Raw genomic sequence first — 14,016 nt, forward strand, 5'->3', positions numbered from 1 at the left:
CGCTTTTATGATATTTTTCAAAGGGGCTTGTTAAGATAAAGGAGAGAGAGCGAGATAGAGAAAAAAAAAAGATGTCGCTACATTCTGTAAAAAATATATTATAAGAGCATGTTATAATATGTTTTTTACTCAGTATTTCATGATGTCTGCAAGTAGTAAGAAGGAAAAGGGTACTATAGAAGAGGAGACCCCTCTACTTACCAGAAAGAACGAGGAGAAAAAAAAGAAATCGTTATTTTCGTCGGTTAAAAAATTCACGACCAACGGTTTCATGTCGATGAAACCATTAACCAACTGAGCTATTCAGGACTTGCATCTTCCAAAATCAGAATAAGGTACTACAACTACTTTGTAAGTAATAAAAGTATACGAGTCGTTCATTTGCGTAGTTAGATACCAATGCAGGTATTATTTTTCCGGTGCATGCTCCTTCCATTTACCCAAGGGAGTAGTTGAGAGAAGAAGAGAGTAGCGTCTGATGTGTACGTAGAGACAAATCAGCTGACGCTCACACATTGAACCAACCCATGCGTAAGATGCATATATATATAAGGGTGTTAAATCTTTCCTCAATAATAACGAACAAATTTGTTTCTCTGTAAATAAAGTTTAGTTTATTACTATTTACAAGGGCTATTTACAATAATTACAAAGTTACCTGTAAATAAAGAAACGACAATTGAAGTTTATTATTATCACTTCTTTAATTCACTCGTTTAACACTCTTAACGAAATCTATCTAATAATTGCTTTTATTATAAATCCTTAGAATTATCTCTCTCCATTACTGTAGTTTTTCCAACGTATTTTTCTGATCTGTTCAGTCTCTCAAAATTTGCTAATCATCCTAGAGTTAGTTGAAGGAGAGTTAATTGAAGGAGACGTGCGTAGTGTATAAAGCGCGGCCGATTCAAATGAAGAAAGCCTACTTTCTTTACATCTCCCCTTTCCACCGTGAAAATTGTGTCAAGAATTTTCATCATCTGTTGTATTTTCTATTGGTACTAATTTTGTTTTATGGAATAATTCTTTTTCTTTATTTTTTTTTCCGGTTTTAATTTTGTATATTAAATCTGATATTTTTTCCATTATTTCGAATGGGCCAATCCTAAGTTCATCTAGTTTTTTTCTGTTTAATTTATTGCTATTGTCCACATATACTAGGTCTCCTATGTTGAACTCGTATTCTTTTCTGTTTTTATCAAAGAGTTTTTTATTGTAATCATGTGATTTTATGGTCCTTTGTACTGCTAGTTCTCTATTTTTCTTCCAATCTTCTGCGTTTTTATTCTCTTTTAATTCTTCGGGTAACAGACTTGTATCTGTACCGTCTAGTAAATATTTTGGTGTAAAACCTGTAACTGAATGTTCTGTTACGTTATATTTGTTTACACACTCTCTTGCTACTGTTGTCCAAGCTTTCTTTTCCTTGGTTTCGTTAATTTTGCATCTTATTTTGTTAACTATCGTTTGGTTAAGTCTTTCATTTAGGCCGTTTGAAAAGGGTGTATTTAAAGCTGTGAATATAAGTTTTACTTTTTGTTCTTTTAGAAAATTTTTAAATTCTTTTGAGTTAATGCCTGGATATTGATCTGTAATTATCATATCTATTTTATCCGTTTCTAGTATATTTTGAACCAGTTTTATAAAATTACTTGCAGTTTGTGTTTTGGATGTTAAAATAAATGCATATCTTGTAAAATGATCGACTAATAAATGAAGGTATCTTTTCGTTGATTTTTGACCGCCAAATCCACCAATCGTATCGATTGACATTATTTCAAATGGTCTAGTTGCTGGTCCTAAGTGTGACATCAATCCGTATTTTATTTGGCCTCTCGATTTATTTTTTACGCATATGTTACAATTTTTGCATATTCGTTTTATATTTTCTATTAAATTTTTTGCTGTATAATGTGGGTATATTCTGTTTAATGTTTGTCTAATTCCAATATGGCACCATTCCATGTGCGTTTCTTTTATTAATTTAATGCTTAGTTTCTCTGATAAGATTATTTTATTTTTATTATTTTTTCCTTGTTTGTAAAAAATACCGTCATTATCAACTATTTTTCTTTTTTGTTTTTGTAACATATTGTTTTCTTGTTGATCCTTTTTTATTTCATTTATCTTTATCAAATTTACTATTTTTAGCATATCTTGTGTGTTAACTGATTCTAATACCGGATTTCGACTGAGACAGTCTGCTTCAAGGTTATATTTTCCTGGTAAATACTTTATTTTGAAATCGAATTGTGATAGGTAGTATGTCAACTCACCCAGTTCTGCGTCCGTTCTTACTTTAATATTAAGATTTTCCAAGGGTTTGTGGTCTGAATGTACTTCAAAATATCTTCCAATCAGCCAGTGTTCCCAGTAATTTATTGCCTCTTTAATTGCTAGACATTCTAAATATATAGCTTTTTTTCTTTTTTGTGTTTCTTTCAGTTTTTTTGAAAAATAAGCCACTGGTTTTTCTTTTCCATTTTGTTGAACTTGTTTCAATATTGCACCCATGCCTTCTATTGAAGCATCTGTATATATTTTGATGGGCAAATCTTTATCAAATATCTCTAGCACTGGTTGAGAGCATAATAACTTTTTTATCTTTATAAAAGATTTTTCACATTCTTCAGACCAATCAAATTTCACATCTTTTCTTAACAATCTATGTAATGGATCTAATATTATTGAAATTTCTGGTACATATTCATGGTAAAAATTAATTTTTCCTAAGAACTGTCTAATATTTTTTTGAGTTTTAGGGGTGGGGAAATTTTGAATTGAAATCAAGTTATCTTTAATAGGTCTTACTGTGTTATTCTCGATGATGTGTCCAAGGTATTTTACTGACCTCGCTGCAAACGTGCATTTCTTCAATTTCAGTCTAAATCCTTCTTTTATAACCGCGTTTAAAACTTGTTCTATATGTAATATATGGTCTTCAAAAGTTTCTGAAAATATTAATAGGTCATCTATATAGTTTTCTGTACAATGTTTGAGATTATGTTTTCGAAGTATACTAGATAGGATTCTCTGAAATATTGCTGGCGCTGTTTTTAGACCAAATGGTAAGCAAGTCCATTGGTAGTGCCCTTCTTGTGTTATGAAGCCGGTTTTATTTCTATCCTCTATCCTTAGTGGAATCGACCAAAATGCAGAATTTATATCTAACGTTGTAAAGTATTTACAGTTTCTGGCTTTTATTATTATATCATCGATAAGTGGGAAAGGTTGCGCCTGTGGTATAATTATCTTGTTAAGATCTCTAAAGTCGATGCATAATCGAGATTTTTTTCCTTCATCTTTTTTAAAAGCCAGAGTCACTGGTGCCGCAAAAGGGCTATAAGACTCTTCGATTAGGTTTTTCTCTAATAATTTTGCTACCTGCTGTTCTATTTCTTTTTTGTCTTCAATCGTACATCTATATGGTCGTTTACAACAATATTTATCCACTGATAGATCTATCCTTGCTTCATAGTCTTTCACTGTTCCTATATCATATTTGTCTTTTGCAAAAATCATTTTGTATTTATCTATTAGACTTTCTATTTTATATTTTTCTTTTTTATGTAAGTGGTCTAATTTCACTTCAAATTCTTTTTCTTGGACATGTTCATTAAAGTTCACTTTAGCTTCTATTGAGCTTTTTTTTTCTATCTCTGTTTTTATTTCGTTCTCTATTAACTTTTGAGAGATTTTTAAGTTCTCGTCTTGAGTTAATCTAAATAGTTTTATCATATCAAGCCCAATTAAGAAATCTTCAAAATCATCATTTTTCACTATAAATACATCTACTTCTTTTTCTATTTCAAATATTCTAATTTTTATTGTTACTAGTCCATTTGTTTGTGTCACACCATTGACTGTTTTTAATGATATTTTATTCATATCTTCTTTATTTTCTTTTATCTTAATAAATTTTGAATTTATAATTGATATCTGTGATCCTGGATCATAAATTCCATCCATATTTAGTCTGTCTTCTAGTAACATTTTTACTCTTATCAATGGTGTGATGATTCGTTTTTTGATTCATTTTGTAAATTTATTTCTAAGACTGCATTATTACCTATTGTCTTTGGTTGTTCTTTAGTTCCATTTGGTTTTGTTTTAAACCAACATTTATCTTCTGGATGGTATCTTGCACCTTTATTTAAGCTTTCACATGTCTTGCATGGTTTTTTTTCTTGTTTAGTTTCTTTTGTTCTAAAATTACTCTTTTTATCTACTCTTCCTTCATGGTTTTTTAATTCATTAAATAAGTCTGTTATATTTTCTAAATTTTCTCTATCTATTTTTTTCCTAATGTTTTCTGGTAGACCAAATCCAATTCTATCTATAACTGTGTCTATGTCCATATCTTTGTTGATTTCTAATAATAACTTTTCTTTTTTTATTGCATAATCTAATAGTGAGCCTTCTTTGTATTTGTAATAGTGAGCATATGCTCTATTATTCCATCCTTTGTTTCCAAAAGTCTTTATGAATTTTTCTTTCCATGTATCCCATTGACTTTCTCTCTCTTTCAGCATCATTGAACTATACCAGTTTTGGCATGTGTCATCCAAAAAAAATCTTAATATTTCAATCTTATGTTCTTCTTCATCTATCTGCAATCTTGTACATTTTTTTTCGTATATAATTATCCATTGATGGGCATTGGATGTTTTACTATTGAATTTTTCTACAATTAACTTATCTGCAATATGTCTTAAATTCTTTTCTTCTCCTTTTTTCTGAGAAGCTTCTACTAATTTTTCTAATATTTTGGTTAAACTTGTATTGTCTATATCACTGGTTTTTTCACAATCTATCTCCTGCAAAATTCTATCTTCAAATTGTAAGTTTCCTGCTTCATCTATATATATTTTTTTAAGATTATCTGTTAATATAAACCATGCACTGATTTTGTCATTTCTTCTCTTCAAATTTGCTTTTATTTTACTATATGTGTTTTCTTTTAGTAACTCTTTATGTGCACTAACATTCATAACATCCTCTGGTAATACATACACTTTCCCATCCTCTGTTTTGATTGATATTATAGCTATCACACTTGATTTAGTATCGGTCGGAGAAACTACGACTTTAAAGTTAAATTGTAGTTTCATGTTTCACCAAAATTGTCGTTTTATAAGGGTGTTAAATCTTTCCTCAATAATAACGAACAAATTTGTTTCTCTGTAAATAAAGTTTAGTTTATTACTATTTACAAGGGCTATTTACAATAATTACAAAGTTACCTGTAAATAAAGAAACGACAATTGAAGTTTATTATTATCACTTCTTTAATTCACTCGTTTAACACTCTTAACGAAATCCATCTAATAATTGCTTTTATTATAAATCCTTAGAATTATCTCTCTCCATTACTGTAGTTTTTCCAACGTATTTTTCTGATCTGTTCAGTCTCTCAAAATTTGCTAATCATCCTAGAGTTAGTTGAAGGAGAGTTAATTGAAGGAGACGTGCGTAGTGTATAAAGCGCGGCCGATTCAAATGAAGAAAGCCTACTTTCTTTACATATATATATATATATATATATATATATATATATATATATATATATGAATATACATATATACGCTTGAGTATTAGCTACAAAATCGTACTGTTGGACCCACCACCACAAAGTAGGTATGCTTTTCGGTAAAGTATTTAACGTACTGGCTTTTCAAAATATAATTAGTATAAAAAATATTGTCATAATGGATACCCGTTGGCAACATCCGTGGACAAGCATGATTTGCGGTCCAACTGCTTGTGGAAAAACAGTTTTTGTTAAAAGATTTCTAAATAATATAGAACAAATGGCAAGCGTTACATTTGACCGTGTTTTATTTTATTATGAAGAGTGGCAGGATGGCTATAAAAGTGAGAATTTTTTGAAAAACGGACAACAAATTAAATTTCACGAGGGGTTGCCAAGACCTTCTGATTATTCAAACGATCCTCATCTTAAAAAACTTTTAATCATCGACGATCTGATGCGCGAATCGTCGAATCATGTTGTGGTAGATCTTTTTACAAAAGGAAGTCACCATAAAAATATTAGTGTAATGTTTATAACGCAAAATATTTTTCACAATTCAACTCATTCGCGAGACATAAGTCTGAACGCATCGTATATTGTCGTATTTAAAAATCCTCGTGATCGCGCACAGATACAACATTTAGCGAGACAGATATATCCTGAAGATCCGAAATTTGTGCAAGAGGCCTATCAAGATACAACGGCTAAAGGTCATGGTTACCTTATGATTGATTGCAAACAGGACACTTTGAATGAGTTAAGATTTCGTGCGTGTACATTCCCCGACGACGAGTATCAATATGTTTACCTGCCAAAATATGCAACGAGTGCTTTCGCGCATTTGGGTTAAATTAACAGATAAAACAGTTTGTAGTAACGCATAGCTCTCAGTTTTCTTTTAACAATGAAGCCATCAACACCGAAAAACGGAGGTTTCAAACAACCCTCTCGCCGTGTAGACGAGGCTTGTGAAGCTCCTTTTGAAAGAAAGTACATTGCAATATTAGAAGCTCTCGCTCATGTCAATAGAGAACAGAGAGTTGCATTATTAAAAAAAGGAGACAAAAAATTAATCAACTGCTTGTGCGAGTGTGTTTTAAACATTCTCAAAGGTGTCGTTTCTCTGAAAAACATTTAAAAAAAAAATTTTTTTAATTTTAAAAGTGTTTTAAGACAATTGATTGCGAAAAGTCAAGGTAAAAATTCGTGGAAAAAAAAGAGGAAAATTATAGTTCAAAAAGGTAACGGTTTTTTACCGTTAATATTACAACCTATTCTAAGTGAAATATTATCAAGAATATTGTAAAAATAATAAAATGGAAAGAGAAAAAAAAGTGATTTTACTGTCTAAAGACCAACTCGAAAGAATAAAAAGAGAAAGCACTACCGTAGGATGAAACCCCAGTCCTTCTACTCCTACTGTCGCAAATAATTTTTTCACACATTCTATTTTACAAACCACATAGACAGCCGGAGATAACTTGAGTCGATTAAACGACTCGATGAAAAAAATTCTAGATTCAAATTCGTATAGCAATGAATACGATAAATTGAAGAAATACTTAAGAGTTTTACACAGGTATTTATACTTTATCGATGAAAAGCGTGAGCCAATGCAGATTGCTGAAAACGAAGTTAAGAATATCACTACCAATACAGATGATTATGGAATGAGCGAAGAAACGATTGTCAGTACTGTACCTTAAGTGTATCAACAAAAATCTATGCTGCATTTAAAACATTTAAAAGGATACAAAAACAATATTAAGTGGGATAGTACAGGTACAGTAATTTTTAAAGGTAAAAAAATTAATGGGTCAAATATTATCGATTTAATTAATGATGCTGCAAGGCGAAGGAGAAATGTTCAATCGGTGGGGAGAAAAATTTTTGCTAAAGTACTTCGGGAGATAAACACTCCTTAAGAACTCGTGGGAAATACAGACCTCTTGAAAATCGGAGATTGCGACAGTTCAAGCTTGCTGTTGGATGGGACCAGTAAAATAAAGTCGCTCGGAGAAGACGAAGAAAAGTTTGAACACGAGACTTTTTCATCACCTTTGAAAAAACTGTACACGATTTATCTACACCAAAATCAAGCGGTGTTAAAAGCTGGTTACGATATTAATAAATAATGAATGTGCTAGAGAAACAATATTTTACCCCTAACCATGAAGCAGCATTTTCTGGGGTCCACAATTTAATAAGAGTAAATAAAAACAAAATCTCCCCCGAGAAAATCAAAGAGTGGCTGCAAAAACATGATGCTTATACTTTACATAAATCTATTCGGCGAAAGTTTCCACGGTTGTTTTACGATGTTAATGCTAGAGATGAATTGTGGGAAGCAGATCTCATTCAACTGACGTCATTCAAAAACTACAACGACGGAGTGTCTTTTATTTTAATTGTAATTGATATATTAAGCAAATTTGTATGGGTGTAACTGTTAAAAGATAAAAGTTGCCGTAATGTAACAGCAGGTTTTAAAGAAATTCTTGAAAATAGTCAATCTCGCTCGCCATTTATGTTACAAACAGATCGAGGGACTGAATTTTTAGGCAGTAAATTTTAACGCTTTTTGAAAGACAATGCTATAAAATTTCGAGTTGTCAAAAACCCTGATGTTAAAGCGGCCGTAGTAGAGCGCGTCATTCGAACGTTTAAAGAGCGTATGTACAGATATTTTACATACAAAAATACATACCGTTACGTAGACGTTTTACAAGATTTAATTAGTGGTTACAATAATACCTCCCACTCTACAACAAAGTTAGCGCCAAGCAGTGTAACAATATTTAACGCACATATAGCACGACAAAATTTGGTCAATTCGAGACAACCTCGAACAAATCAACAGCACAGTCAAAGTAGGTGATTATGTACGCATAAGCCGTGACAAAAATGTGTTTGAAAAAGGTGCAGTAAAAACATGGAGTGAAGAGATATTTAAAATTACTTGAATTTTGAAAAGACAAAATTTACATGTATATAAGCTCAGTGATTTAGATGATGAAAAAATTGAAGGATTTTTTTACTCTCAAGAACTTAACCCTGTTCGCAAAGAGCGTGTCTCGGAGCAAGACCATAAAATTGACAAGATCTTGAAAACAAGAGGAAAAGGGAAAAACAAACAACACTTTGTTAGTTGGGCAGGATACCCTGAAAAATTTAACTCGTGAATAAATTCAAGCGATTTAAAAAACAATGCATCATAACGAGTTTACTGTAACTCTACCAAGCAATAGTAGTATGATATATTTTCCAAACAATACTACAACAAATTTTTCCACTCAGTTACCGATAGAGATCAAGCTTAGTGGTAAATGGGACGTAGGAATTTCCGAGATTTACGTATCATACGCTATTTTGCATGAACGACGAGAAGAGGCAGTAATAAGCGATCCTGGTGAAGAAAAAAAGTATTTTATTCAGCATGGCACCTACGACTCTGTATATAGTTTATGCGAGGAAATAAATAGAAAATGGTTGGAATACTATTATAAAGATGAGAAATGTCAGCAGCTAATTTATGATCATCGAGGCGGATTTTTATTTATTGGATTTCCAATAATAGGACCAGGACGTACAAGAACATGCGGAAAAACTCCGGCTGTATCAGCTGTAGTAAAACGCGTTATTGGGTTTGAGGAAGGACTAACCGAGATTGAGCGGGACCGTGCCGAAATAAGAGGAGATTACAGGTTATTGTTTCACGGTAAACAACCAGCAATCTTATTAAGAGCGGTACCCGATCAACTTTTTATCCATTCTAATATATGTGAATCAAGTATAGTTGGTGATACATTTGCACCCCTGATGAAAATAGTAAATTTAGCTACTCAAGAAATTAATTTCGGAAGCACAATTGTCAAGAGATATACTCCACCAGCCTACGTACTCCTCCTCAATAATAGATTTCATACAATTGATATAGATATAAGAGATCAATTTGGTAAGCCAATATCATTTGAGTTTGGGACACTGACCGTGGTGTTACATTTTAGGAAAGTTTTTTTTTAAGCAAATCGTTACAAAATGGTTTTTTACGAGGGGTATCACACACAGCACGGGGGCGGAAGAGGAGTCAAGCATGTGTTTGCGGGGTCAAATAGACAAAGAGGACATGGATTAGGCTCTTTTTTTACTGGACTATTTCGGAGTGCTATGCCCTACATAGTCAGAGGTGCTCGTGCCGTTGGAATAGAAGCTTTACGAGTGGGAGTGAATATAATTGACGATATAGGGGAAAGCAATATTCCATTTAAACACGCATTCAAGAATCGGATAAATGAATCTGGTAAAAATTTAAAACGTAAAGCTACAGAAAAAATTGTGAAGCTGATGGAAGGATCGGGATATAATGCTTTACCATATAAGAAAAGAGCACAGTCTCGGCGTAGAAGCGGTGGTGTAAACAACTCTTTAAACGCTGCAGAAAAAAAGAAAAAATTCGTTCGAGAAAAGTCAAGCAAAAAATAGGTACGCGTAAGAAAAATTAAAAAAATAGTAAGAAAAAAAAATCAAACAGAAAGGTAAAAAAAAAAATTGTTCGCAAAACTAAGAGAAAGGCAGTAAAAAATAAAAAATCAAAACCAGTAGATATTTTTGGATAATCATGTCTTTCCTGCATAGTCAAACAGACCCTTGCTTGAAGAGCACATTGGATTTATTTTCCGTTCCTCTCACGCAGACGGCATTAGAAGCTAACCGATGGGTGCATTACAAACCTGTTTCGTCGTTAAGTGACGAGAGTCCAATAGAGTTCGTTATCAGTTCTCAAAACGAGGATTACATCGACTTGGCCCATACGATGCTCAGAGTGAATGTCAAATTGACACCTTACAAGGATGGGGATGCGCTTGTAGCTCCAGTAAACAATTTTTTACACTCGATATTCAACCAAGTTAACGTATATTTTAATCAAAAACTCGTGAGTCCCCCAAAAAATGCTTACCCTTGCAGAGCATACATTGAAACGCTTTTAAATTACGGCCCTGCAGCAAAATCATCGCATTTGTCAACAAATCTTTGGGAAACAGATGTCGCTGGTGAAATGGACGAATTACCTGGCTCGACAAAAAATTCAGCTCTTACTAAACGTCAAGAATATTTAAAAGACGGAAAGACCATAGACTTAATGGGTCATTTACACTGCGACGTATTCAATCAGGATAAATTATTATTAAACGGCGTCGAAGTTCGTTAACGTCTCATACGCTCAAAAGATGCTTTTTGTCTCATGGATGCTTTAACGAAAAATTATTCTATCAGCATTACCGAGGCTACGCTTCTCGTTTGGTGAGTGAAAGTTAACCCTACAGTTTTGATCGCACACGCAAAAACTTTGGCTAACACTACGGCAAAGTATCCAATTACGCGCGTCGAAGTCAAATCTTTTACCTTACATAGCGGTATAAGCGGTGACTGTTTGGATAACGTTATCCTTAGACAACTTCCGAAAAGAATCATTTTAGGTTTTGTTGACAACAAAGCCTTCAACGGGGATCAAAAGATGAATCCATTCAACTTTTAAAGTTATTCTATAAATTTTTTGTCGTTATACGTTGATGGTGTACAAGTCCCTAGTAAACCGCTGCAACCGACTTTTACAGGTAACACACTTATGTACGTGGAAGCATACCATACTTTATTTTCGGGCACCGGGATTTACTACATGAACGAGGGAAACAGTATTCACAGAAAAAACTATTCCAATGGGTATTGCCTGTTTGCATTCGATCTTACACCTGATCTCTCATCATATTTTGCAGGTCATTGGAATTTAGTAAAAAATGGTACAGTACGGATAGAGGCGCGTTTCGAGACAGCTCTCACGAAAACTATAAATTGCATTTTGTATGCTGAATTTGACAACATATTGGAAATAGATTCAAATCGTCAAGTAGTTGTAGATTTCAACTCATAAGAATTCATACATCTGTTATTATGGACTCGTTGCAACTGCGTAGAGCTCTTTGCAATATACCTGCAGCAACGGTTGGCGTATTCCCCGCTGACCAGTTACCTTTTGTTTGGACGAGACCGTGCGCTCTCATAGTTAATACCGACGAAAGTTCCAAAGCTGGTTCGCATTGGGTAGCTATATATGTTGATATTAAAGGTGATGGAGTGTACTTTGACAGCTATGGTCTTCCACCCACGATCTCTCATCATATTGATAGACTCAAAAGAAACTGCATTACTTACCATTGGAATGTACAACAGCTTCAAAATATTAAGTCCACCGTTTGCGGAAATTACTGTATCGATTTTTTATTTTTCATGTGTAACAACTATTCTTTAGGCATGTTTTGTTCATTTTTTTCATCAAATACTCTTATAAATGATAAAATAGCTGTAACTTTTTTTAATCGTATAACTAGACGTAGAAATTATAGAAATAATCGTATTGTAAGCAATACATGTACTCAAACTAGTAAATCTAAGTGCAACCATAGAAAAGTACATTATTAAAATTTATATGTAAGCTTAATTCGATAATGTGAGTTTTTATAAAAAATATATGTATATGATACACATTAAGATGGTTTTTATTTTAAAAACCTGCCTAACCACCCACTCCTAATAATTGTTTTACGATGTACTTTGATGAAAATGAATAACTTAGAATTATATTTTTAATTTTTAAAATTTTCACACAAAATGTTATTGAGAAACGTAAGCATCAAGTAGACTTCCTTGACTTTAACCGATGTTCGACTTTAAGACGATGCATTTTTCCAATCCTTGTAGACTTATGAGTAATGAATATTTGCTCGAAAAGTATAAGTATTCCATAGCTCTTGGATTTCTCTGACCCTTCTTACTCTACACTATAGGTTTGAGTCTACTTTCAAAACTATCAGCCAGTGGTCGAACAATCGGTCAAAATGTTTTTCGATTTGGTGTTACTTTACTTTACGTTTGGTGCAAAAATCGTGTTCTATTGTCATGAGACAATAGATTATGCTATTTATTCAATACACAATGATTTTAATTGGTTGTTAATTAATATAGCTAAATATTGCGAAGCAAAAATAAAGGAATATTTAGAGTTTAAGGACATACAGGATTATGGTTGCCGCCTGGAAATGTCAATCGAAGAGATCGGAAGAAAAAGAAAGTGGAATAATTTTGTTTCCAAGTGGCTCAAGTTCAAGGAGATAAAGAGGTGTGATATGAGAGTGAATTCTCCGTATGAAGATCGATTTTGTAATAACTTGAGTTATGGATCGGAAGCAATATGCTCGAAACATAAGACCATAAGAAGATCACTATGTGCAGCATATCACCTCACTACAAAAGCTGTAGAAGCCGACGTACCTGCGAACGAGAAAAATAAATTTCAGAAAGAAAAAAAAAAGAACGGGGAGGATTTTTTCTCGTTCTGAATTATTTTCTCCAAAGAAAAATTTCTTAAAAAAGAAATTATGTGTATTTGTATTGTCAAGTTATTTCTATATCTTATATATTGAGAAAGGGCATGTATGGATGATAATAGAGAGTGCTTGTATGAAGAGTACTGCCATCTATACATATGCGCCTATTGATGCAATGATTAAAAGTGTATCGACGTTCGCTTGTATACATATTGGACGTATCGAATTCTAATTTACCAACAAGCATTAGAGTCACATGCCTACATTATCGAGCTTAGGTGAAAGACAGCTTAAGAATTGAAAACGAGAACTTATCTAAACTTACGGTGCGAGTGAATGCACAGCTCCTCGGTAGCTCAAGTGGTAGAGCAACTGTCTAGTAAACAGGAGGTTGTGTGTTCGATCCACACCCGGGGAGGATTTTTTCTCGTTCTGAATTATTTTCTCCGAAGAAAAATTTCTTAAAAAAGAAATTATGTGGATTTGTATTGTCAAGTTATTTCTATATCTTATATATTGAGAAAGGGCATGTATGGATGGTAATAGAGAGTGCTTGTATGAAGAGTACCGCCATCTATACATATGCGCCTATTGATGCAATGATTAAAAGTGTATCGACGTTCGCTTGTATACCTATTGGACGTATTGAATTCTAATTTACCAACAAGCATTAGAGTCACATGCCTACATTATCGAGCTTAGGTGAAAGACAGCTTAAGAATTGAAAACGAGAACTTATCTAAACTTACGGTGCGAGTGAATGCACAGCTCCTCGGTAGCTCAAGTGGTAGAGCAACTGTCTAGTAAACAGGAGGTTGTGTGTTTGATCCGCACCCGGGGAGGATTTTATCTCGTTCTGAATTATTTTCTCCAAAGGAAAATTTCTTGAAAAAGAAATTATGTGGATTTGTATTGTCAAGTTATTTCTATATCTTATATATTGAGAAAGGGCATGTATGGATGGTAATAGAGAGTGCTTGTATGAAAAGTACCGCCATCTATACATATGCGCCTATTGATGCAATGATTAAAAGTGTATCGACGTTCGCTTGTATACCTATTGGACGTATTGAATTCTAATTCACCAACAAGCATTAG

The 14,016-nt window shown here is 33.1% G+C and overlaps 1 protein-coding gene and 1 non-coding gene across 2 annotated transcripts; both read left to right on the forward strand.

Annotated features, from left to right (window-relative positions):
* The first annotated feature begins 10,154 nt into the window (after window positions 1–10,154).
* LOC149373054 (uncharacterized) lies at window positions 10,155–10,745 on the forward strand. Its single transcript, XM_089597988.1, has one exon. The coding sequence runs from the start codon at window positions 10,155–10,157 to the stop codon at window positions 10,743–10,745; it is 591 nt and encodes a 196-aa protein (XP_089454114.1).
* Window positions 10,746–13,263: 2,518 nt separating this feature from the next.
* TRNAT-AGU (transfer RNA threonine (anticodon AGU)) lies at window positions 13,264–13,336 on the forward strand. The gene has a single exon. It is a non-coding gene; the product is annotated as a tRNA-Thr (tRNA).
* The last annotated feature ends 680 nt before the right edge of the window (window positions 13,337–14,016 follow it).

The sequence above is a fragment of the Copidosoma floridanum genome, unplaced genomic scaffold, assembly GCF_036245765.1.
Source record: "Copidosoma floridanum isolate Cflo_tuat_1 unplaced genomic scaffold, Cflo_Japanese_pri ptg000049l, whole genome shotgun sequence".
NCBI lineage: Eukaryota > Metazoa > Arthropoda > Insecta > Hymenoptera > Encyrtidae > Copidosoma > Copidosoma floridanum.